The sequence below is a fragment of the Somniosus microcephalus genome, chromosome 18 (genome assembly GCF_052327205.1).
Source record: "Somniosus microcephalus isolate GS21.2 chromosome 18, FLI_Smic_1.0, whole genome shotgun sequence".
NCBI lineage: Eukaryota > Metazoa > Chordata > Chondrichthyes > Squaliformes > Somniosidae > Somniosus > Somniosus microcephalus.
In genome coordinates this window covers 68,694,859-68,720,986 of record NC_141004.1, presented here as the reverse complement: position 1 = coordinate 68,720,986, position 26,128 = coordinate 68,694,859, and the positions used below count along the sequence as shown (strand labels likewise).

Below are 26,128 nucleotides of genomic sequence, written 5' to 3'. Positions count from 1 at the left end.
CCAATAGTGGCGGCGTCGCAGGGGTTGGGTGGAGATCGGAAGGGTCGGGTCGGTGGGAGATCGTGGCTCGGGGGTGGGGGTGGGGTGTTCAATCGTGGGGTGGGAAGCAAGTAAGCTGGACCTAGCAGGTAAGTGAAAAGGCACTTACCTGCTGGTTCCAGCAGTCCTCATCTCCCTGTAGCTGCCGGATTTCCCGAGGCCCGGAAAACCCAGTTGGTCAGGGTGAAATTTAAAATTGAGATTAAATCTAAGGCATGTAACCGCAATATAATATTTAAATGACCAACCCGCCTTCTGGGAGGGGATTGGTCACCCATTAAAACCGGAAGTGGGCGAGTTGGGGTCGGGTTTGAGATTTAACATTTTTACATCCCACCCGACCTAAACCCACCTGTTTTTGGGGGTTAAAATTCCCACCTTTGTGTTACCAGGTCCCGCCTGCCCAGTTTATTAGATTTTCCCACCCTTAGAATAGTGGAATTTTGGTGGTTACCTCTTCAGTGATTTCTTGAACAATGCAGAAAAGCTACAGAAGAGTATCAAAAGAAAACAACAAGTAAAGAAACTGATATTCTCCAGGGTAGTTGTATTTTAAGGGTAAAAGGATGTATTTACCAAACCCACACTTTCCACCATGGGTGCACAGGTCAGAGAATCAGTGTTACATTATAGCTCTATCTCCATCCCATGCTTCCTTCGAATGTGGCTTCTGCTGGGAGTGCAGGATCAGTGAATTTATTGTACAGATTATGGGAAAGGGAAGTATATGAATGACACATCACATCAAAATATAACAATGGATGAGCAATTGTTACCCTTGCAATTCTCCCCAAGTGGTAGATTACTTCAAAGTATTTAAATGTCATTTTTCTGCTGCTATTATAGGGCAGATTTAAATTTCTGGATGGGCACGGTTACAGAGAGGGGTCTGAAAATTTGGAACTGAGTGGTTGTCCTGAAAGTGCACTGGGAATGTGCTGCCTGGTATTTTCATCACAGAAACCTCACAGTACAGATAGAGGCCATTTCGGCCCATCGAGCCTGCACCGACACATATCCCTCCCAATCCCCGGAACCCCTACACCAACACATATCCCACCCTATCCCCGTAACCCCACGTATTTAATCCCCCTAACACTAAGGGTCAATTTTTATCATAGCCAATCAACCTAACCTGCACATCTTTGGACTGTGGGAGGAAACCGGAGCACCCGGAGAAAACCCACGCAAACACGGGGAGAATGTGCAAATTCCACACAGACAGTCACCCGAGGCCGGATTCGAACCCAGGTCCCTGGCGCTGTGAGGCAACAGTGCTAACCACTATGCCACCGTGCTGCCCTTTTCTAACAATGCTTTCACTGCTGGACTGCGCACATCTCTTTAAGGCTTTGAAAATTATTACATAGGATATACAACACAGAAACAGGCTATTCGGCCTAACCAGTCCATGCCGGCGTCAGGCTTTGAAAAATTATGTAAATATAGGCAAGGCTTGACTCCCCTGCATTTGCAGTAGTTTGCTCCTGAGATGCAAGGATATTATTAAGCACCAGTATGAATCATTTCCAAACTCCCTTCCTGGCCTTCAGACCTGAGGTTTTTAAAGGTTTTCTTTGGTTTTCTGTGAGAAAGGCCTTATATTATTTTTGCACTTTTAGTTTGCTTTTGCTGTGTTCATTTTGCAACCCCCATTAAGCTGACTCCCTGTGCAGTGTCAAAGATGCACAGACAGCAATGAATAATTATTCAGATAAGCTGATTGCTAAAAATTATGACTGTCAGCTCACTGCACTGCTGGCTAGCTTTGCACCAGCAACTAAACAGAGAATCCTAAACTTCGCCAGGAGTGGAAAATCAGTTCTTATGTATTAACATCATAAACATGGCAGCAGGATGTTCTTTAATCACTATTCCGAGATATGTAGGCATAGCAAATCTTCCCATTATGTTTACAAAGCCAGCCCAATTTTATAGTCTAGGCTAAGTTTAAGCTTGAAAGCCTTGCTGCTAGCACAAAGGCTGATGAAGTATAGTAGTTGCCGAATGAGGTGGGTGAAAACAGGGTTGTCTTATATAGCCCCATTCTTGTTAGGAAGTGGTTGCTAGGCTCTCACTGGTGTACACTACCTGTAGGACGTGGGAACAGGTTCAGAAGAAGATAACATATTTTAAGGAATCTGGCAAGTTATGACTACCCCAAATTTCCAAATATTAGATGACCAAAGTCTGCATGCTACAAATTGCTTTCTGTCAACTCTTCTATATTTACTGCTCGCCCTTGGTAAGGAACTCGCATAAACTTACAAGTCTTTGAGTGCATCTCACTGCATTGCAGCTCAGCAGGGTACAACTTCAAGATGCAATGTACAACTGAAAGCATTGCAACAGTCGCATCTTCCAAATTCATTGTAACACAACCTAGTTGCGTGATGCACAGCCTCTTACTGCCTCTGCAGAGTGGGCATATGTGCTCCTTTAACTTACAACATTTCAAGATTACATTCCTGCTTGTTCACCAGGATGGCACAAAATTCAACAGCAAAATCCTGACCTGGAGAAAGGCATCCCTGGTGAAGCGTAAATGACAAAGGTGTATCTTCTTTTATATGACCAAGCAGCTCTGGTGGAACATAGGAGCAGGAGTAGGCCATTTAGCCCCTCGAGCTGTTCCACCTTTCAATGAAATCATGGCTGATCCATGATCTAACTCCATCTACCCACCTTTGCCCCATATCCCTTAATACCTTTGGTTAACAAAAAACTATCTATCTCAAAATTTGAAATTAACAATTGATCTAGAATCAACTGCCATTTGCGGAAGAGAGTTTTGAACTTCTACCACTCTTTGAGTGTAGAAGTGTTTCCTAACTTCAGTCCTGAAAGGCCTGGCTCTAATTTTTAGGCTACGCCCCCTAGTCCTAGACTCCCCAACTAGCGGAAATGGTTTCTCTCTATCTACCCTATCAGTTCCCCATAATATCTTGAAAACTTCGATAAAATCACCCCTTTACCTTCTATATTCCAGGGAATACAACCCTAGTTTGTGTAATCTCTCCTCATAATTTAGCACTTGGAGTACATTCTGGTAAATCTACGCCGCACTCCCTCCAGGGTCAATATATCCTTCCTAAGGTGTGGTGCCCAGAACTGCTCACAGTACTCCAGATATGCTCTAACTAGGGCTTTGTATAGCTGTAGCATAACTTCTAACCCCTTGTATTCTAGTCCTCTAGATATAAAGGCCAGCATTCCATTAGCCTTTTTGATTATTTTCTGTACTTGTTCATGATCTATGTACATGGACCCCCAAGTCTCTTTGGACCTCTACTGTTTCTAGCTTTTCACCATTTAGGAAGTACTCTGTTCTATCCTTTTTAGATCCAAAGTGGATGACCTCACATTGAAATCCATTTGCCACAGTTTTTCCCAATCACTTAATCTATTAATATTTCTTTGTAATTTTATGCTTCCATCTACACTGCTTACAATGCAGCCTATCTTTGTGTCATCAGCAAACTTGGATATGTGGCTTTCTATCCCATCATCTAAGTCGTTAATAAATACGGTGAATTGTTCAGGCCCTAAAACAGATCCTTGCTGGACACCACTAATCACAACATGCCATAGAGTACCTGCCCATTATCCCTACTCTCTGTTTCCTGCCACTCAGCCAATTTTGTATCCAGGTCAGTAATTTGCCTTCAATTCCATGAGCTTCAACTTTAGCTAACAGTCTTTTATAAAGGACTTTATCACATGCCTTCTGGAAATCCATATAAATAACATCCATAGACATTCCCCTGTCCATTATTTTGGTCACCTCTTCAAAAAATTCAATCAGGTTCGTCAGGCATGACCTACCCTTTACAAATCCACGCTGGCTCTCTCTGATAAGCTGAAAATGTTCAAGGTGTTTAGTCACTCTATCCTAAATTACAGACGCCAGTAATTTCCCGACAACAGATGTTAGGCTAACTGGACTATTCTTTCCTGGTTTCTCTCTCACACCTTTCTTAAATAGAGGAGTGACGTGCAATTTTCCAATCTAAAAGAAATAGACCTGCATACTTGAGTAATGGTAGATCCATGCAAATTGGTGGAGCTTTTGATTATGCCACTGCAACTCTACATACTCAAGCTCCCTGAAAGCAGGAAGATTTCCCCAAAAATTCCATTCGTAACAATTTAGTTCTTAAAATTCGTTTTAAACTAATTTTAGAACCGAAAATAAGAAAAGCTAAAAAGTGCAAAAAATAACTAAAAAGCAAAGTACAAAAACTGCACTAAACAAAATGCAAATCAAATCAAAAAAGTGAGAAACAATCCTAAACCAGCATTAACTGCTTTAAAGAAAAAAAGCTTAAAGACCAGGAAGAGCATCCATTGTATGCACTTTTGGTGGGTCCAATATCGCAGTCCAGCTGAACTTAAATAATTTTTGAAGCTTTAATGAGGATATCATACACTGTCAGGAACAACCTCCAGTGACAGCAGAACTGATCAGATGTAGAATAAGTGGGCTATGCGATCGCAAGCAGAGTAAACTCTAGGCCTACTCCTGGGATTTTCTAACCCTATCTCCCCGTAGCAATCACTCTGATGTATTACTGGCACATCCAATCATAAAATTTACTCTATAGTAACCAAAGCAAGTCTTCTCCCCATTGGTAAATAGAGGATATGCATATAAGAAGAAAATTCCTTTTAAGCTTTATTGTGCAACCAGTAAAATACCTCATCCTCTTTATTATTCAGTTGATGTTGGTACTTATTCTTAAGTTGTTCTCTTTGTTCCATTTCTTCTTTTACTGCAACAAAATAGTATCAGCTGTTATTTGACTATTATTATACTAATATAAGTACATAAGAAGGACTGGACATGAGAAGGAGTGTACATGAGGGGGTGTATACATGAGGGGGAGTATACATGAGGGGGAGTGTACATGAAGAGGAGCATACATGAGGGGAAGCGTTAAAGAGGGGAAGCGTTAAAGAGGGGTGGCGTTAATGAAGGGGAGTGTTAATGATGGGGAGTGTGCAAGAGAGGGAGTGTACATGAGGGCTGCAAGAACAGAGAGACCTGGGGGTGTTTGTGCACAAATCTTTGAAGGTGGCAGGACAGGTTAAAAAGCAGTCAATAAAGCATATGGGATCCTGGGCTTCATAAATAGAGGCATCGAGGGGCCGAATGGCCTACTCCTGCTCCTATCTTCTATGTTTCTATGTTAAAAGCCAGGAAGTTATGCTAAACCTCTATAAAATACTACTTCGGCTCCAGCTGGAGTATTGTGTCTAATTCTGGGCACCACACTTTAGGAAGGACGTGAAGGCTTTGAAGACGGTACAGAAGCGATTTACTAGAATGGTTCCAGGGATGAGGGATTACAGTTACGTTGATAAACTGGAGAAGCTGGGGTTGCTACTGATGCTATATGCATGCATATCATGCTTCACCGACCACCTACCTCACCCTAACCCGACTCTTCTGCCTTTCTGTTTTCAGATGGTCAACAACAAGCACCAGTGCAGCCTGTCCCCGAGGCGATGCATGAGAGCGAGGGAGGAGAAGAGGAAGAAGAAGACACTGCATCACTACATCTGACACACACAGACGCCAGCTCAGAAACTGACACTATGCGTACTTTAGAGGCTAGTGTAGTAGCGGGATCTGCACAGGATGAGGCACCAGGCACGATGGGCTGCAGCAAGGCCAGGGGGAAAGGGTAGCTCGGGGGCCAGCTCCCCAGAGGGCGTGTTCGTGCAAGTGTTCTGCTGTACACGACTCAGATGAGGACCTTGATGGGGCTGCCTTCAGAAGAAGTGTGTGTGACTTGGAGGGGAACTTGGAGGTGGATCTGTTTCCAATACAGGAAACTCTCGTTTAAACGGCACCTAAATATCCGGAATTCCCAATAACCGGCAAAGTTCATACTCCGAAAACAACACCTCAATAACCGGAAATGTTGCCGAGTCCGAGTCTCCCGCGGTGGCTGTGTTAGTCAGTGGGGGTAGTTCTCCAAACTGCCACTACTCGGCTTCTTGGCGCTGTCGGAAGTCCGAACACCTCAATAACAGGAGCCTGACTCTCCCGCGCTGCCGGTAGTCTCTTCCGATCCGCCAATTACTGTATTCTGCACATTTCTTGATTTTTTTATTTTTGTTTGTTAAAAATAGCCTCGGTAGATAACGCTCTCCGTCATCCGGAATTTTTAATCAACCGGCACCATCCCAGTCCCGTCGGTGCCGGATACCAAAGAGTTTCCTGTATATCCTTCCCGAGGTCCAGTGACTAGAACTGAACGCAGTACTCGATAGTCTAACCAGAGCTTTATACAATTGTAGCATAACTTCCACCCCTTTATTTTCCAGCCGCCTTGAGATAAAGGCTAACATTCCATTAACCTTTTAAATTATTTTTTGTACCTGTCTACTCGCTTTTAGTGATTTCTGTACATACATCCCTAAATATCTCTACTCCTCCAGTTCCTAGCTTCTTACCCTTTAGAAAATACTCTGATCTATCTTTCTTAGGTCCAAAGTGGATGACCTCACACTTCCCCACATTGAACGCCATCTGCCACAGTTTTGCCCACTCATTCAATATACAAGTTCTCTATTCCTTCATCTAAGTCATTGATAAATGTAGTGAACAGCTGTACAGCACTAGTACAGATCCCTGGGGGACACCACTAGTCACATCCTGCCAATTGGAGTACATACCCATTATCCCTACTCTGTCACATACCTCTCAATTAATTCCCTACCCATGTCAATAGGTTACCTCCAATCCCATGCGCTCTCAATTTTTCTAACAGTCTGTTACGTGGAACCTTATTGAATGCCTCCTGGAAATCCATATAAATAACATCCGTAGATACTCTCTTATCTACAACGTTAATTACCTCCTCAAAAAATTCAACTAGGTTAGTCAGACATGACTTACCCTTTAAAAATCCATGCTGGCTCTCTCTATTCAGTTCATATTGATCCAAGTGCTCAGTCACTCTATGCCTAATAACAGATTCTAGTAATTTCCCCTCAAAATACATTAAACTAATTAGTCTAGAATGTCCTGGTTTCCCTCCTCCACCCTTCTTAGATAAGTGACCATTGGTAATTTTCCAATTCAAGGCGACAATTCCGGAATCAAGAGAGTTTTGGAAGATCATGACTAAATCATCTGCAATTTCCTCACCTACTTCTTTTAATACCCTAGTCTGGAAACTATCAGGACCTGGAGATTTGTCAATCTAAATTATTTTCTCGATTACTGTACTATTATTTTACTTATATTAAATCTAGTAAGTTCCTCCCTTTGATTTAATTTTAATTTTCTGGGTGTCTCTGATAATTTATCCTCTACCTCTACTCTGAAGACCGATACAAAGTAATTATTTAGCAAGTCTGCCATTTCATTATTTTCAATTACAATATCACCTGCATCTGTCTTTAAGGGGCCCACATTACCTTTGGCCACCCTCTTTCTCTTAATATATATTTTTAAACTTTTAGTGTTATCCTTGATATTTTCGTAACTTTTTTTCGCGTATTCCCTTTTTGAAGCTTTTACTACTTTCTTTGTATCCCTTTGTTATTCTTTATATCTCTCAGGCAGCAGGATCTCCACTAGTCTTTCCATTTGTGTAAACACTTTGGCCTAGAAATTCAGTGGCCTGCGCCACCAGTTTGCACCCAAAGAGGGCTTTTGCGCCAGTCTGCAAACTTCAGGCGAAATTCAGCAGTGCGCTAATGGCGGCGTTAGGCTGTAGCGCTGCGCCGCCACCGATGATGTCATCGGTGTGCGCAGCGCCCCGTTTCCGCGAAGAATGCCATATTAAGTCGCGCCCGCCTCTTCAGCGCCGGCCGCAAACAGCGACCGGTACACAGGGCCTGCCTGTGGCGGTAATTAAAGTGGAAGTGCGGCCGGCCGCTTTTTCGGCGGCCGCCTGCCCGCACCTCCTTCCCCGGCCTCCTCCACCACCACCCCCCCCCCCCCCCGCGGCATTGCCGGCTGGTTTCCGGGAGCCCGGCACTTCTCCGTTCTGCCGGGCTCTTTTGCCGGCACTCGCGATCGGGGCTCCGGCTGCTGCAGGCACCTCCCCCTTAAGAGAGGGAGGAAGGCCTGCAGTACCGCAGCCTGCCGCTCCGCTGCGGGTGGCGCTGCGGCCACTAGCGCGCCGATAATCAGTTTCAGCGCCCAAGCGGGGCGCCGAAACCCCTGTTTAGCGGCCGCCTTCCACTTGGTGCACTGACACTGAATATCCCGCTTGCGCAAGTGGATCCGCGCGCAGCGGTAATTCCGGCGCCCAGGCGAGCTGGGCGCCCCAAAATGAATTTCTAGGCCTTTGGGTTCGATTTTGCCATTGGGGCGGGCTGGGGCGTGTCAGGTGGTTTTTGTGTCAGGACCCCGACTCCGATGTGAAGTTGGAAAAAACGTGCGATTTTGCCCTAATTGGGCACTTGATTTCCAACGTGTGGAAACCCCTGGCCCAATGAGTCTTTTCAAACAGAAAGTCGCCTCTGACGACGTCATCAATGCTGCTGGATTTAAGGCCTGCAAGCAGCCTTGCTTCTTCTGGAGACTTTAAACTTTATGCCCATTGTTGTGACCGCTTCCTTCAGCAACTATGTCCAGCAGTAGGCCAAAGTGTGCTCCAAGGTTCGATGAAACCTCCCTCCAAGCTCTGGTGGAGGGAGCAAGATCAAATAAGGAGGTGCTCTTCCTTCCTCAGGGAGGAAAAAGCCTCCGCAGCACACTAAAGCAGTGTGGATGCATGTGGCCCAGGAGGTCAATGCCATCTCTATGTGCTACAGAACCTGGCTGCAGTGCAGGAAGAGGTTTCATGACCTTCTCCGCACAGGAAAAGTGAGTATGACTTTCGCAGTACTCTCAATCTGATCCCCATCGCCTCTCCTCACCAGCACTCTGCTTTGCCAACCTCTTCCTCCACATCCCACTTGACACTGACATCCCTGCACCCTTACCATTCCCTCTCTCTCTATGATCACATTAACTTAACTATTCGACCATGCAGCCATCACACTCCCTATCACTGTGATGCAATGACAACAACTTACAACACACAGGGAGGGCCCTTTGTCTCCTTCTAAGCATCTATGCTATGGATTCTGTACACTCACTCCTTCATTCTCACTCAAATTCCACTTGTCCTTCATTGCAGGAAAAGAGAGCCCACAATAAGAGAAAAAGAGCGAGGACAGGAGGAGGGCCACCCTCAGTAACCCAGCTCACCACCGCGGAGGAGGCGGCCCTGGAAATCGCCGGTGTCAAGGACGATTCGCAAGTGGGGGACAGACAGACGGGTGCATCACGGCAAGCTGGTGACAGAATAGTTTGGCATCTCTCTCACTGACATTGCATGAGTGACTGATAATGATTCTGATGCTCCAACAGATTGACTTATGATCATCTGCACAATTCAATGTGCATGCAACCTTTACCTCACATCTCTAACTCTTTCCTTTACTCCCCCATAGGACCATCGACAGCCCCCGTCCCCACTGTCAAGGTGGAACAGCCTGAGCCTCAAGACTCCTCAGAGGAAATTACAACCTCTGAGGGCGAAGCGTCAGCTGAATTCAGCGCACCCAGCACCAGCGCAGACACTCACATCTCGGTGAGACCTTCGCGAGATAGAGTAGTGTTGTCACCTGGTGTATCACAGCTCACAAGTGAGCATCAGCAGATGGTGGAGACAGGGACAGCAGTGGAGAGTCCTAGTCGGAAGGTGCAGGACTCTGCCAGCTTGGCTCAGCTGCATGTCGACCCTGTGCCCCCGGGTCCATCCAGAAGGAGAGCGATGCTGGAACTCCAGGAACAAGTGCAGGAGTCTCTGGCAGGTTTTGTCTTCAGGGTCGCTGCGAGTGTGGAGCGAATGGAGGAGTCCATCACGAACATGAGCAGAGCCTTTGTGGAGGCACTGGCACATGAATGCATCACCACGGAAAGGATGGCAACCTCCGTGGAAAGGATAGCTATGGTAAAGGAGAGGATGGCTACGGCCATGGAGGAGCTAAGTCGCCAGAGTGTTGAAAACATGGTCATTGTTCAGAATAGAATGGCATCTCTTGAGGAGCGATGGTCAGCTATTGAGCATAGAAACCAGACCTTCATGGAAGTCCTCTGGAGTAGGACTTCCAGTGCAGAAACGGGTCCTCATGGCCCCCCTGAAGTGCAGCAAGGTGCTGTCAAGCCAATTGCTAGCTCTGAAGTGGGGCTGACCCATGAGAGGGATGTTGGTTTCAGACAACAAGGAAGTGGGGGCTCCTCTCCAAGCACTCACACGACCATGCCACTGCAAAGCCCTTGGTCAGCGCACAGGTTCGCAACCCCAGAGGATGGCCGCCAAAGGTGTCGAGACAGGAGCAGCAAAAAAGTGAGCAAGGGGCCTCCACATCTGCTGAAGCCGCAGGGGAAGCACCACGTAGCAGCACGCATAAGAGGAAGATAATGCATAAGTAGTCACAAGGGTAGTCACTTGGGTGTTATGTTGTGTTTATTTTTGAAAGGCCATCAGTTGCTTGTTGTGATAAAAAATTCTGATGGCAAATTGTTGAAGTTGTGGCCTGTGTCATTTCGCAAATGGGACTTCCACATTGACGGCTTAGAGCGACTTGCAATTGTCAGTATGGTGGTCAGAGTGATAGGAATCCGTAGGTTCCTCTCCATTGTCGATGCTCTGGTAAGAAGGTGCGAGGCAAAAATGTTTGATTGTGCAGGCTAAGCAAATCTGGCCAACATGAGTGCGTCCCTTGCATCCCGGGCATCAATGTGGTCGCGCGCTGGCGCCTTCTGGCCTGTGCAGCTTCAGGTGGGTGAGCAGCAGCTTGCCGCTCCTGTTGTTGCTGCTGCTGTTGGTGGTGCTGTTGTTCATGGTTCTGCTGCTGCCACGGCTGGTCTTCGTCCAAATCTGATGTCCAGGAGGAAAGGAAATAAATGGTTCCCATGCTTCTGGTATATGCCTCAGTTGAGGAAGCGCTCAGTCAAGGTGGGGAGAGGGGTTTCCCAGGAGGTCACACTGGAGATGGGTGTCAGGCTCCAAACTTCCACAACAATGAGTATGCCTGCTAAAAGTTCCCCCAGACGTGAGACAGCGTGTGAGTTGTCAAAATCGCAAAAAATGATCCCGCCTCCAGCCCGCCTCTGAGCAAATTTCCCAGAATCGGGGTTTCAGACCCCGTTTCCATCCCACCTCCAAGGAGCAACATGTAAAAACAGCACTATCAGTGGAAGCTAAAGTGACTAATGCATTAAAGAGCAAATTTTTGAGCTCAGTTCCCTGATTATAAAGGGCAGGAAAAAGGTGCAGTGTCCAGCGATCCAGTTGTCCACCCCTTTAATGCTGCCACAGGATTTCCGGAGCTTTGTGAGGACAAGACCTTGGCCTGTGAGTGAAGTAGTCGCCGCCTAAGAAATCCATTCTAATAAGGGTAAGGAGTGGCCGTTCCTGGCCTCCCACCTCATTCTGTACTCTGCACTTGATGAACACCCAAGCGTCGGGGCACCCAGCAAAGTTGGTGCTGTTTTCTGCACCCAAACCTCTGCTAATCGGTGGATCTGCGGGGATTCTGGCGGCGGAACATTTCAAGATAGGTCTCCAGAAACCACTATAACCATGCCCCATGATCCCGAATCATATAAAGACATTACAGCCGCCGATCTGCATTGGAAGCCAGAAGGACCTAATCATCCAGGCCAGACTCATAGCTGCTCTTTACTTTCCTGGCCCTATCACTGGCCCAGGCTGTGCATATCGTCCAGGGCAGCAAAGCCTAGTGGTGTTCCTGGGCATTGGTGGCACTTAGGATGGTCCTGGACTTTGATAGTAATGGGTGATGGTCCTGGGTTTAGCAGCATTATGATGCAGCTGCTAGGGCTTGCAAGCAGGGGTGCACCATTCACAAAATGAGCTTTCACCAAGGATAAAGGATTGGGGGCACGGTAGGGTCATGGCGGCAGGCAGAAGTCTTGCCTAAACCTCCTCCAGTGACAAATTCACCCTGGTATGAAAATACAGCCCATTGTACCTCTTTCTCTCTCTCTCTCAGATTAATACCCTTTTGTGTTTGTAGATGACAAAGAAAAGCTGCAACAGATATGTAATAACAACAACTTGTATTTATGTAGTGCCTTTAACGTAGTAAAACATCCCAAGGCTGTCTGGGAGCAGCATTAAAGTGAGCAAGGGGTCTCCACATCTGCTGAAGCCACAGGGGAAGCACCATGTAGCAGCATGCGTAAGAGGAAGATAAAGCACAAGTCATCAAAAAGGTAGTCACTTGGGTGTTCTGTTGTGTTTAATTCTGAAATGCCATCCGTGAATGTATGTGATAAAATGACTTGATGGCAAACTGTTGACATTGTGGGCTGTGTCATTTCGCAAATGGGACTTCCACATTGAGGGCTCAGGGCGACTTGGAATTGTCAGTATGGTGGTCAGAGTGATAGGAAGCCGCAGGTTCTTGTCCATTGTCGATGGTGTGATAAGAAGGTGTGAGGCAAATGTGTTTGATTGGGTAGCCTAAGCAAATCTGGCCAAGATCAGTGCACCCTTGCATCCCAGGCAGCAATGTTCTCGCGTGCTGTTGCCGCTGGTTGATCCGCCTCCGCTGTCGCTCTCCTCCTCCTCCTCATCTGAGGAGGCGATGCAATGAGCCACTTGTACCTCAGGCAGCTGCAAGCCACGATGCTGTGCCATGTTGTGAAGTGCACAGCAGACCACGACGATTCTGGAGACCTTAGCTGCTGAGTACTGTAGGGCTCCACCTGATCTATCGAGGCATCTGAATTGTATCTTCAGCAAGCCAATGGTTTGCTCGATAATGGAACTGGTGGAAATGTGGCTGGAGTTGTAGCGCTCCTCAGCTTCATTGGATGGCCTCCTCAACGGCGTCATTAGCCACGTCTTCAGCGGATAGCCCTTGTCTCCAAGTAGCCATCCGCAAAGATGGTCTGGCGGACTGAAGGGCGGAGGCACACTAGACTGTCGCAGAATGAAGGAGTCATGGCAACTGTCAGGGTACTTGGCACAAACATGCAAAATTTCCTTATTGTGGTTACACACCAGCTGCACGTTGAGGGAGTGGAAGCCCTTGCGGCTGACAAAAATACCTGGATTGTGATGGGGTGCCTTAAGGGCCGCATGTGTGCAGTCTACGATGCCCTGCACCCTTGGAAAGCCTGCCAGATTAGCAAAGCCAACCGCACGTGTGTTACACTTGCTTGGTCCTTGGAGAAGTTGATGTAATTGTGGGCGTTGGCAAAGAGGGCATCAGTTACCTGCATGATGCAAGTGTGTGCGGCCGACTGGGGGATGCCGCTGATGTCTGCTGTTGATCCCTGGAATGAGCCTGAAGCAAAAAAGTTGAGTGCGGTGGTGACTTTGACAGCCACTGGTAAGGGGTGTCCACCGGCTCCTTTGGGCTCCAGGTCTTGCTGCAGCATTGCGCAGATGTCACCCACTGCCTCTCGCGAAAGTCTGAGCCTCCTTTGGCACTGCTACTCAGTCATGTTGAGGTAGCTCATCCTCTGTCTGTAAACCCTGTTTTGGGGGTATCTCCTGCGGCGACGTCCTTCCCTGCGCTGGCGCCTTCTGGTCTGTGCAGCTTCAGGTGGGTGAGCAGCAGGTTGGCGCTCCTGTTGTTGTTCATGCTGTTGGTGCTGCTGTTGTTCTCTGTTCTGCTGCTGCTGCAGCTGATCTTCGTCCGAATCTGAGGTCCAGGAGGAAAGGAAATAAATGGTTTCCATGCTGCAGGTATATACCTCAGTTGAGGAAGCGCTCAGTCAAGGTGGGGAGAGGGTTTTCCCAGGAGGTCACACTGGAGATGGATCTCAGCTTCAAAACTTCCAAAATGAATAGGCCTGCTAAAAGTTCTCCCAGATCTGAGAAAACAAAGTTCTGCCACCTGCAAATGATCATTGTAGAAAACTCCTTTTAATGGTGGAGCTGCAGCTGTTAGTAAACCATCCACTTGTGAGCCCGCCAGGATTAACTGGAGTGTTCCAGGGGAGGCGTGCAGCACGCAGGAAATGTGTTAAACTCAGAAAGGCCTCTCAAAATGGCATTATAGAGGCACTTAAGTGCTTGTTAAGGGCCTTAAGGGCCTATCCCGCCTCTTGGAGATGGGACCGAAACGGGGTCTGAAAGGCCGCTTTTGGGAAAGTTGCTCAGGGGCGGGCTAGAGGCGGGATCGGAGCCCGCCGCCATTTTTTGCAACTTTCCCACCTGACCCGGCTCCAAACCCGACTCCATGGGCCTGGCAAAATCCAGCCCTATGTCTCTATTGATAAAGCCAAGGATACCGTATACTTTTTTAACAGACTAAACATGCCCTGCCACCTTCAAAGATTTGTGTAAGTGAACCCCCAGGTCACCCTGTTCCTGCACCCCCTTTAAAATTGTACTATTTAGTTTATATTGCCTCTCCTCATTCTTCCTTCCAAAATACATCACTTCACTCTTCTAAAAGTCCAGGGGGTAAAAATTGGGTAGCTTGGGGCGCTACCTTCGCCGGGATTTTAGCGCCCTGAAAAAGTTAGCGCCCTTGCAGCCGATTTTCCCAGGTAGCACCCCGAGAGGGAGGAGGGGCGCTACTGGAAGCGCCCCGCGTCCCTCTTGGGCGCTGCGACCCAAAATCGCGGTGCAATGTGCCACAGCACCATGCACCACGGTACTGCAGGCCTTCCTCCCCTTATTAAAGGGGAGGGGACTGGCGCAGCGCGTCCCGGCGCCCAGCTGGGCCACCAGGGATCGGGAGTGCCGGCAAACGAGCCCGGCACGCAAGAGGAGTGCCGGGCTCACAGAGAGCAGCCGGCACCCCGCGGGGGGGCTTCACAGGGGCCGGGGACAGCAACGGGAGCAGGTGCTGGCAGGCGGCCAGCAACAAAAATGGACGCCCGCCACCTCCCTTTTAACTAGTGCCGCCCCAGCCGCAGGTAGGCCCCCCTGACCCCCGTCGGACATAGCATCTGGCGGTAAGTCGGGAAGCGCCACCCAAGATTACAGCTGGAGCGCGAGCGGGGCGCAGCGCACGGCAATGACGTCATCGCCGGCAGCGCAGCGCCACGTGACATAACGGTTAGGGCCTAACCTCTCGCTGAATTTCGCGGGAGGCATTAGCGGCGCCGTGCCCAGGCGCTAGTTGATTTGCGCCCCGTTAGCACCCTCTTAGGGCGCTAACAGGAGGCGCAAATCAACCGAATTTAGCCCCCCCAGATGTTTCAATTGCATGATACAGAATATCCCACACTAAACCACAAATTTTTCCCAAACAACCATGCTTTTTAACCACTATATTTAATTCCTATTCTGAACTCCCAGAAATAGTACTTTTATTTCACTCCAATTAAACCACAGGTATAAACATAACAGCAATTTTCATTTATACAGCACCCATAACATAGTAAAACACCCCAAGGTGCTTCACAGGAGCGTTATCAAACAAAATTTAACACCAACCCACATAAGGAGATATTCGGGCAGATAACTGAAAGCTCAGTCAAAGAAGTAGGTTTTAAGGAGCATCTTAATAAAGGAGAGAGAGGTAGAGAAGTGGAAAGGTTCAGGGAGGGAATTCCAGAGCTTCGGGCCTAGGCAGCTGAAGGCACAGCCACCAATGGTGGAGCGATTAAAATTGGGGGTGCACAAGAGGCCAGTATTGGTAGAGCGCAGAGATTTCGGAGGGTTGCAGAGCTGGAGTAGGTTACAGAGATAGGAGGGGCGAGGCCATCGAGGAATTTGAAAACAAATAAAACACATTATGGAAATTGTTGGATATAATATTTGTTCAATGATTATTACAACTGACTCGCAATTATTTGGTTTACTTGCATTATTTGATAGAGTCCACTTAATAGCTAAATACGATTCAAAAAATCTCTGATGTCTATCTGCTATATCAAAAATATTAAAATAACTGGTAATATGATGCATACTTACACTTAAATATAATTTCTAATCTTGTATTTTCAGCCTGAATGCGAAGTTCTTCAAAAGCCATAATAATTCTCTAAAGTTAGAATTACAAATAGGAAAATGTAAATACACAATATAATGGAACTCTGAAAATGTAGATGTAAGCACAGAAAATATCCACCTCAGAAATCAGTAAACTATTTGTTATAGTTCTACCGATAAAAAGTTTTTGCTGTGGTGCATAGCAATAGAGCACCATACCTCAAAAGTTGCTGTCACTTCAGCATTAAATAATGAGAGCCTCAAATACCATATTTATAAAGCACTAAGCAATCAGAAATCACTGTTAAATGTCAATGATATTGATTAGGGGAAATTTACTAACCAGTCCCAAGTTCCAGTTAGTAGCAACTAGGAGACAACTGTGGAGGTAATTTTAACCTAACCCGCCCGGCGGGAATCTGACGGGATCAGGTAGGCTGGCCGCCCTTTTTGCACTCTGCCCAATTTAACTCTACATTGTGGAGAGTTACATCGGGCTAGGTGTAAAACGGGAGGCCTACCCGATCGCGTCAGCTTCCCACCAGGTGGGTTAGGTTAAAATTACCTTCTATGAATCAAGAAACAGCAAATACCAGAACAACAGCCTGTCGGATCGCTTTAAAGAATTTTAAACAGTTTTTGAGCCAATATCTTGCTTTGTGAGCCAACTCAGTTTAAAATTGTATAAAAAACGATTATAATATAATAACCACGTAAAAAAAAATCAAAATTATTAAATTACCCAAAGTCCATCCACTACATTGCAAACCCCTGCAATGTTTTCTGCCAAGTGCCTATTATTTTGTTAGCAATCTGAAGTTTGAGTTTCTATGCTTCGCTAACCTTCAGTTCCTTAGATTAACTTTAATTATTTTTGGACAGAGTAGCGTTATTGTTATGTTACTGGACTAGTAATTCAGAAACCTAGACTAATAATCCAGAGCATGAGTTCAAATTCCACCATGGCAGTTGGAAAATGTGATTTTCATCTTTTTTTTAAAGTTGGGATCAGTAAAAGTGACCACGAAGCTGTCATATTATTGTAAAAAAAAATTTGATACCTTAGCGCCTCCCATTAGCACCAGCAGATGACGTGAAAGGGAGCTAGAGCATTATCGCCGGGGTGAGGCGAATCCAGCACAGCACGCCAAATCCCGCCCACCCACAGCGCCGCCATTAAGTTATCACTGGGAGCCTCAACGTCAGGTGGATCGTGACATCAGTGAGTGTGCAACGCTCACTGACCGCCCGATCTACAAAATTTATTGTCTACCTGACTACCTGAAGGAAACAGCGACAGGGAGAACTGGCGTGAAGCACCAGGAAGCCGGCTCCACGGACGTTATTTAAGGGGTTCATGAGTAATGAGTCGCAGCTGTAGGTTAGTGGAGCTTCAGTGCATTCTTGACAATTTCACATAGTGCAACAGTTTCATTCCATAAATTCAACGTTATTTAGTATCAGGAGTGTTGTGGCAACTTAAAAGTAGCTACATTTATTCTTAAAAAAATCAAACTGCTACACTTGGTTACATTAATGGGCACTCCAGGATCTACGGCAGAGGGAGCGGAAGCAACGAGAAACACTGGAACATGTGGCCAAAGGGAAGAGGAGGGCCATCAGGACTCTCAACAAGAGGCCTTCCCCTCCAAGGGTATTCCGGCTGCAGACTACACCACCTCAGCATGGGCGGCAGCAGTCTGGGCTGGCTGGATGACAATGGCGGAGTGGCAGTGGTGGGAGCAGGAATGCTGTCATCCTGAGAGCGCACAGCAGGTTCCTGCTCCACTGACCCAATGCCACTCCCCCGGGGCAGTACCTCAGCATCCCTAGCAATCTGTTGGAGCACAGATTGCTGGCCTGCTGCGACACCGTGAAAGCCCCGGTTGACTGTGGTAGACACAGCCAGCCATGATGGCAGAAGTCCGAGCTTGCGAGGCATTAAGCTGAGACTGCATGAGAGCAGTCTGAGATTGGATGCCACCAAGCATAGACTGCATTACAGCACTAAGACGTTGCGTTGCTTCTGGCTGTGCTGAAATGGAAGCCGCCAGATCGCCCATCACACGCGGCATCAGGTCTGGGTTGCCACGGTCTCTCTGGGAGTTTACCATCCTTTGCAGACTGGAAATGATGGGCTCCATGTTGTGCGCAGAGCCTTGTGCAATGTTGGAGGTGGACTCCTCCACGCTCCTTATCATTGTCGAGAGGCTCTCGGGCATCTCTGTGTGCATGCCCATCACCCTTCTTCTAGCGGCCTCCCCATCAAGGTCCTCATCTGAGTCCTGTGCAGGAGAACACGCGTGCGAACTCGCCCTCAGGGGAGCTGGCCCCTGAGCTACCGTTTTCCCCTGGCCTTGCTGCAGCCCACTTGTCCTCAGTGCCTCACCCTGTGCAGATCCCACTACTAGCCTCTAAAGAACGCGTAGTGCTAGTATCTGAGCTGGTGCCTGCAGGTGAGACATGCAATGACACGGTGTCTTCCTCCTCCTCCTCCTCCTCCTCTTCTCCTGCCTCGTTTTCTACAGTGCCCTCAGGGATAGGCTGCTCAGGTGCTTGTTCATTATCTGAAAGCATAAAAGCACAAGAGTCGGGTTAAGGTGAGGGGAGGGGGGCAGGATTGGGAGAAATGCATGCATACAGAATCATTAGCTGGAAAGTGTGTAACGCTTGTGGGGTGAGGGGGAAGTGGGATGTGAGGAGTAGGGATGAACATACCGTTGTTGTTGGCAAGGAGGTCAACGTCACCGGTGTCCACAGCGCTCACCACCTGGCACCCAATAATCTGCAGCACTCTATTTCCCAGCGCAGACAGTGGTTGGGTGTCGGCTTGTCCCCCGCCTGTGCGCTCCTGCTCCCTCCTGTTGTGAGCCACCTTGGCCTGCAAGAGAAAGGAAAGTGTGTGAGTGTGGAGCAATGTGTTTGGGTGATGTGCCTGCCATAGTTGAATAGCTGTGATTGTGTGCAAGGTGGATGTGAGTGTTGGTAGGTAGAGGGTGTTGGTGGGAGAGTGCTAGGAGTGTGGTGCTTTGGGCAGTGTGTGAAGACTGTGGTTCTGACGGTGGTATGTATCATTTGTAGAAGCACTTACTCACCCTGACCACCTGAGTGAGATCATTAAATTTTTTCCTGCACTGTGTGTGGGTCCTGGGGACCAGAGTGCTGCCCGAGACATGCTGCGCTACCTCTCTCCACATGGTGCAGAAGACTTGCGGCGAGGGCCTCTTGCCACTTGTTGGGTAGAGCACCACCCTCCGTCTCTCCACAGCGAATACCAACGCCTCCAATACTTGATCACAGAATCTACGTGCTCTCTCCCTGGGGCGTGGATCTGCCATGAGTATAGCTGCTTCAGCGCTCCGGCTCCTTCTCATTGACCTGCTGCTGCTTGCTGAGGCAGCTACACAGCCAGCAATGCTGAGAATGAGGTTCTGCAGCATAAATGAACCTCCACTTTAAGAACTGAAAAAAGCCTGCGGCAATCATGACTTGCAATTAGACTGCACCTGATATTGCTCCACCCTTTGAGTGTAACGCTAATGAGCTTGGGCTTAAAGACTTGAATTAGCGCTCCAATCATTTCTTTAAGCAGTGAGCACGAATTTTGCATGCAGTCTAAAGCATTAGCGCCTGGCGCTAATTCTCCAACTTTGCTAATGATACCACCCATTCTTGGGCTATAATGAATTTCTAGACCAATGTCCTTTAGGGAAAGAAACCTGCAACTAATGTCCTTTAGGGAAAGAAACCTGCAGTTCTTATTCGGTCTGGACTCTATGTCATTCCAGTCCTACATCAGTGTGGTTGACTCTTAACTGCCTTCTGAAGTGCCCTAGCAAGTCATTCAGTTATATCACCACCATCTCAGGTCAACTGGAGATGAGCAATAAATGCTAGCCTTGCATGCAACGGCCACATCCCAAGAATGAATAATAAAGAAAAAATGGCCACATCCCAAGAATGAATAATAAAGAAAAAATGGCCACATCCCAAGAATTAATAATAAAGAAAAAACTTACTTTCCCCTTATTTTTGCCTGTTTTTAATTATTTGCCAGTTATTTTTGATCCTTTATTGGTGCGATTCTTATTTGTTTAGTGCATTTTGGAGGTTTTTTGTATTAAAAATCAGCTTCTGCTCCTGTGTCTCTCATTTCTTCTTTGACTGAACCTTAGGTTATCTTTCCCTCCTCCACCATGGATATGTACAACAAACAGAATTATTTTTCTGTATGCTTTATCCTCATTCTTTGTGCCATTTCTACCCACTCTCATTCCTTTTTCAGTTTCAGTCTCCCTCTGTGCTTTTTCAGCAGTCTCTGAGGGGGAAATTATGCTTTGTAGCACCATTTTTTAGGTGGTACGCGGACTCCTAACGCTGGAAAATGGCATCCGAGATGCACGCGCACATATCTGACTGTTAAGCGCACCGGACGTCACCTTGGTAAAGGAGTTTGCACACGTACACTAAACGACTGCTGGCAACATGCAGAGCAGGCAGATTATGATGTCAATCAGTGTCTAACACTTTCATCTTCATTGTCTTCTTCCTCTTCCCCCCCCCCCCCCTAATGGGAAGGTTCCAGTTCTTGAGTATTTGAAACAAAAAAGTAACAAGTATTGGGTTGTGGTGAGGGGAGAGTAGAAAATAAGAAGTGCGTGCTGACACCATCTTCAGTTTGTGAGACAGAAGAGATTATGGGATGAGGGAGAAGTGGGATGAGAGAAGGAGGATTAGGTATGCCGACACCCACAGCATCGATCCCTCCAGCCCCGCCAGCTGCCACAGCCTCAGTGATACCCCTTCTCATGATGGCCAGTACTGTCTCCTCCCTGATGGTTAAAACATGAAGACATGCTTGTCCTCCTCCAGCTCTTTCCTGCTGCCTGCTGTTATGCGCCACCTTCTCCTGCAAGGAAGAGAGAGGTGTGTCAGTGAGTGTCCTACAATATGGTTGGGTGATATGGTTGCAATGGTTGAATATCTGCCAGTGCGTGTGAGCCGTGAGTTATGGGTGCGAGGCTTGCAACAGTGCTAAGAGTGTGAGAGTGAGGTAAAGCATTTGAATTGAAGGGTTGAGTACTGATTGATAGAGAACGTAAGAACATAAGAAATAACAACAGAGAATGCTGGAAAAACTCAGCAGGTCAGGCAACATCCATGGATAGAAATTTGAGTTGACGTTTCGGGTTGAAACCCTTCTTCAAAACTGGAAAGAAAATTAAAAGATCGAAGGCAAAGCTGCGATCGAACAAAAGAAGAAAAGGAGACAATAAAAGGTATTAGAAGCCAGATGAGATGGTAATGGGCCCGTGGAGTCCCGTTTTGGGTCCTCCTTTCCCCCCCCCCCGCCCCACCTCCTTTCCTTTTGTTTCTCTCCCTCACCTGGCAGCTGTCCTTATCCTGCCAGTACACTTCACACCTAATCTCAGCTGCCTTTTGTCTCCACGGGCCCATTACCATCTCATCTGGCTTCTAATACCTTTTATTGTCTCCTTTTCTTCTTTTGTTCGATCGCAGCTTTGCCTTCGATCTTTTTATTTTCTTTCCAGTTTTGAAGACGGGTTTCAACCCGAAACGTCAACTCAAATTTCTCTCCACGGATGTTGCCTGACCTGCTGAGTTTTTCCAGCATTCTCTGTTGTTATTTTGGATTTCCAGCATCTGCAGTATTTTGCTATCGTAAGAACATAAGAATTAGGAGCAGGAGTAGGCCATACGGCCCTTCGAGCCACTCCGTCATTCAGTAAGATCATGGCTGATCTTCGACCTCAACTCCACTATCCCGCCCGATCCCCATATCCTTTGACTCCCCTAGAGTCCAAAAATCTATCTATCTCAGCTTTGAATATACTCAATGACTCAGTATCCACAGCCCTTTGGGCTAGAGAATTCCAAAGATTAACAACTCTGAGCGAAGAAATTCCTCCTCATCTCAGTCTTAAATGGCCGACCCCTTAACCTAAGACTATGCCCCCTAGTTTTAAACTCTCCAGCCAGTGGAAACAACTTCTCAGCATCTACAAAAACAAAATACTGCAGATGCTGGAAATGTGAAATAAAAACAGAAAATGCTGGAAATACTCAGTAGGTCAGGCAGCATCTGTGGAGAGAGAAACAGAGTTAACGTTTCAAGGTCGATGACCCTTCATCAGAACTGGAAAAAGCTGGAGATCAAACAGGTTTTTAAGCAAGTGCAGGGGCAGGGAAAGGGGGGAGGGGAGGAAAGAACAAAAGGGAAGGTCTGTGACAAGATGGAAGGCAGGAGAGATTAAGAGACATGAACAGATGGTGCAAGGCAAAAGGAGGTGATAATGGGACAAGTTGAGAAACAAAAGATGGCTCTAGATGGAAGGCAGGAGAGATTAAGAGATATTAATAGACATTAAGATATGGTGCAAGGCAAAAGGAGATGGTAATGGGACAAGTTAAGAAACAAAAGATGGCTCTAGGTGAAGTGTAAATGGCACTGGCAGAATGAAAGACAGCTGTCATGTGGGAGAGAGAAAAATAAAATAAAATAAATGGGAAAAAAAGAATAGGGGCAGAGGTTATCCTCTGAAATTGTTGAACTCTATGTTGAGTCCAGAAGGCTGCAAAGAGCCTAATCGAAAGATGAGGTGCTGTTCCTCGAGCTTACGTTGAGCTTCATTGGAACAGTGTAAGAGGCAGAGGACGGTGAGGTCTGAGTGGGAGTGGAGCGGAGAATTAAAGATAGAGGCGACCAGAAGCTCGGGGTCGCCGTTACGGACTGAACGGAGGTGTTCCGCAAAGCGTTTGGTCTCCCCAGTGTAGAGGAGATCACATCGTGAGCAGTGAATACAGTATACTAAATTGCAAGAAGTACAAGTAAATTGCTGTTTCACCTGGAAGGAGTGTTTGCAGCCCTGGACAGTGGGAAGGGTGGAGGTAAAAGGGCATGTGTTGCACCTCCTGCGCTTGCACGGGAAGGTGCCGGGCAAAGGGGAAGGGGTGTTGGGGGTGATAGAGGAGTGGACTAGGGTGTCACGGAGGGAGCGGTCCCTTCGGAATGCTGAAAGGGGAGGTGAGGGGCAGATGTGTTTGGTGGTGGGATCACGCTGGAGGTGGCAGAAATGGCGGAGGATGATCCGCTGAATGTGGAGGCTGGTGGGGTGAAAGGTGAGGACAAGGGGAACTCTATCGTGGTTCCGGGAAGGCGTGGCAGGGGTGAGGGCAAAAGCGTGGGAGATAGAACGGACACGGTCACGGGCCGTGTCAACCACTGTAGAGGGGAATCCTCAGTTGAGGAAAAAGGAAGACTTGTCGGAAGCACTGGTTTGGAAGGTGGCTGTCAAAGTCACCACCGCCCTCAACTTCCTCGCCTCAGGCTCCTTCCTGGGATCTGCAGCAGGCATTTGCGGCATCTCGCAGTCGGCCGCCCACAGATGCATCACACAGGTCACCGATGCCATGTTTGACAAGTCAGCCAATTATGTGAACTTTGCCACTGATGAAGCCAGTGTTACTGAGCGGACGCTCGGCTTTGCCACGCTGGCTGGCTTCCCACGGGTGCAGGGTATCATCGACTGAACACGTGGCCATCAGGGCACCCCCACATCAACCAGGAGTATTTGTGAACCGCAAGGGCTTCCACTCCCTCAATGTGCAGTTCGTCTACAACCATAGGAAGATCATCATGCATGTGTGCGCCAAATTCCCTAGCAGCTGTCATGACTCTTTCATCATGCACCAGTCCACCCATCCTCAGCTCTTCACACCGCCAATCACACTTACCAGCTGGCTGCTTGGAGACAAGGGTTATCCACTGAAGATGTGGCTCGTGACACCCTTGAGGAGGCCAAGAAATGAGGTTCAGGAGTGCTATAATGAAAGCCACCAGATGTGTCATCGAGCAAACAATAGGCATGCTGAAGATGGGCTTCAGATGTCTTGACAGATCTGGAGGAGCCCTTCAGTACACACCAGCCATGGTCTCCAGAAGCGTCGCTTTCTGCTACACACTGCACAATATAGAGCAGCAACAAGGATTACAGCTGCATGAGGAGCAAGGCGCAGAGTGCACACCCTCTTCAAAAGAGGAGGAGCAGGAGGAACCTGAGGTCCAGAGGCCAGCAGCACCAGAGCACTCTGCTGCCCGGGAGGCCAAGGATGGCCTCATCATGGCCACATTTACAGCAAAATTCCTGCATTACACCCATATGGCTGCCACATGTTGTGCCAGGTTCCCACCCCCAACAACACCATAAAGCATTCCTACAATGACCAAGCCATTCCTTTCACACTGACCCCCATTGCTGGAGGTAACGTTATGTCTCACCACTCACTCCAACTCACTAAGCCACTTCCAAAGTAGCAGTCAAAAATGGGCACAAATAGAAGTGGTGAAAATAAAGTCTCATATGTGTCATAACAGTAACGGAACCTTAACAACAACATTTCTATAAATACCCATGTGCTTAACTCTTGCGCATCTACTTCTATGTCATTTTTCCTTTACATGAGCTTCTATGAAGTACAACCCCTGGGCCTTCAGCAGAGGGCCTGATACTCTACATCCTAGGGTACTTAAGGAAGCGGCCCTAGAAATAGTAGATGCATTGTTGAGCATCTTCCAACATTCGATGGAATCTGGAACAGTACCCATGGATTGGAGGGTAGCTAATGTTACCCCACTATTTAAAAAAGGTGGTAGCGAGAAAACAGGGAATTACAGACCGGTAAGCCTGACATCGGTAGTGGGGAAAATGCTAGAGTCCATTATAAAAGATATAATAGCAGAGCACTTGGAAAACAGTGACAGGATCGGACAAAGTCAACATGGATTTACAAAAGGTAAATCGTGCTTGACTAATCTACTGGAATTTTTTGAGGATGTAACTAGTAAAATAGATAAGGGAGAACCAGTGGATGTGGTGTATTTGGACTTTCAGAAGGCTTTCGATAAGGTCCCACATAAGAGACTAGCGTGTAAAGTTAAGGCACCTGGGATTGGGGGCAAGGTATTGACTTGGATAGAGAACTGGTTGGCAGATAGAAAGCAAAGAGTTGGAATAAACGGGTCTTTTTCAGAGTGGCAGGCAGTGACTAGTGGGGTACCGCAGGGATCGGTCCTTGGACCCCAGCTATTCACAATATATATTAATGATCTAGACAAGGGAACTAGATGTAATATCTCCAAATTTGCAGACGACACAAAGCTGGGTGGGCGTGTGTGCTGTGAAGAGGATGCCGAGAAACTCCAGGATGATTTGGACAGGTTGGGTGTTTGGGCAGAAGCATGGCAAATGCACTATAATGTGGATAAATGTGAGGTTATCCACTTTGGTGTCAAAAACAGGAAGGCAGATTATTATCTGAATGGCAATAGATTGAGAGAAGGGGAAGTGCAAGGAGACCTGGGTGTCCTTGTGCACCAGTCGCTGAAGGTAAGCATGCAGGTGCAGCAGGCAGTTAAGAAGGCAAATGGTACGTTGGCCTTCGTAGCGAGAGGGTTTGAGTACAGGAACAAGGATGTCTTGCTGCAGTTGTACAGGGCCTTGGTGAGACCACACCTTGAGTATTGTGTGCAGTTTTGGTCGCCTTATCTGAGGAAGGATATTCTTGACATGGAAGGAGTTCAGAGAAGATTCACCAGGCTGCTACCTGGGATGGCAGGAATGACGTATGAGGAGAGATTGGGTCGATTGGGCTTGTACTCGCTGGAGTTTAGAAGAATGAGAGGGGATCTCATTGAAACTTATAAAATACTGGCAGGACTGGACAGACTAGATGCAGGAAGGATGTTCCCGACGGTCAGGGAATCCAGAACCAGGGGTCACAGTCTAAGGATAAGGGCTAGGCCTTTTAGGACAGAAATGAGGAGGAATTTCTTCACCCAGAGAGTGGTGAACCTGTGGAATTCTCTACCACAGAAGGCAATAGAGGCCAATTCATTAAATATATTCAAGAAGGAGTTGGATATATTTCTTAAGGCTAAAGGGATCAAGGGGTATGGGGAGAAAGCAGGGACCGGGTACTGAACTTGGATGATCAGCCATGATCGCACTGAATGGCGGAGCAGGCTCGAGGGGCCGAATGGCCTACTCCTGCTCCTATCTTCTATGTTTCTATGTACAGACAGCCTGCTCACTTCCCTGCTGTGACTGCGTAGACACTTTAGGCGGACG

General features: G+C 47.5%; 1 protein-coding gene across 4 annotated transcripts in view; it reads right to left on the bottom strand.

The window, feature by feature from the left end:
* sycp1 (synaptonemal complex protein 1) overlaps positions 1–26,128 on the bottom strand; it is a 698,098-nt gene that overhangs the window by 427,934 nt on the left and 244,036 nt on the right. For all 4 annotated transcript variants that reach the window (XM_086011629.1, XM_086011633.1, XM_086011630.1 and 1 more), the window contains exons 9-10: positions 15,963–16,032; positions 4,738–4,811 (exon numbers count right to left, since the gene is read on the bottom strand). In XM_086011629.1, coding sequence (XP_085867755.1) covers positions 4,738–4,811; positions 15,963–16,032 — 144 coding nt within the window. The remainder of the gene's footprint in view (positions 1–4,737; positions 4,812–15,962; positions 16,033–26,128) is intronic.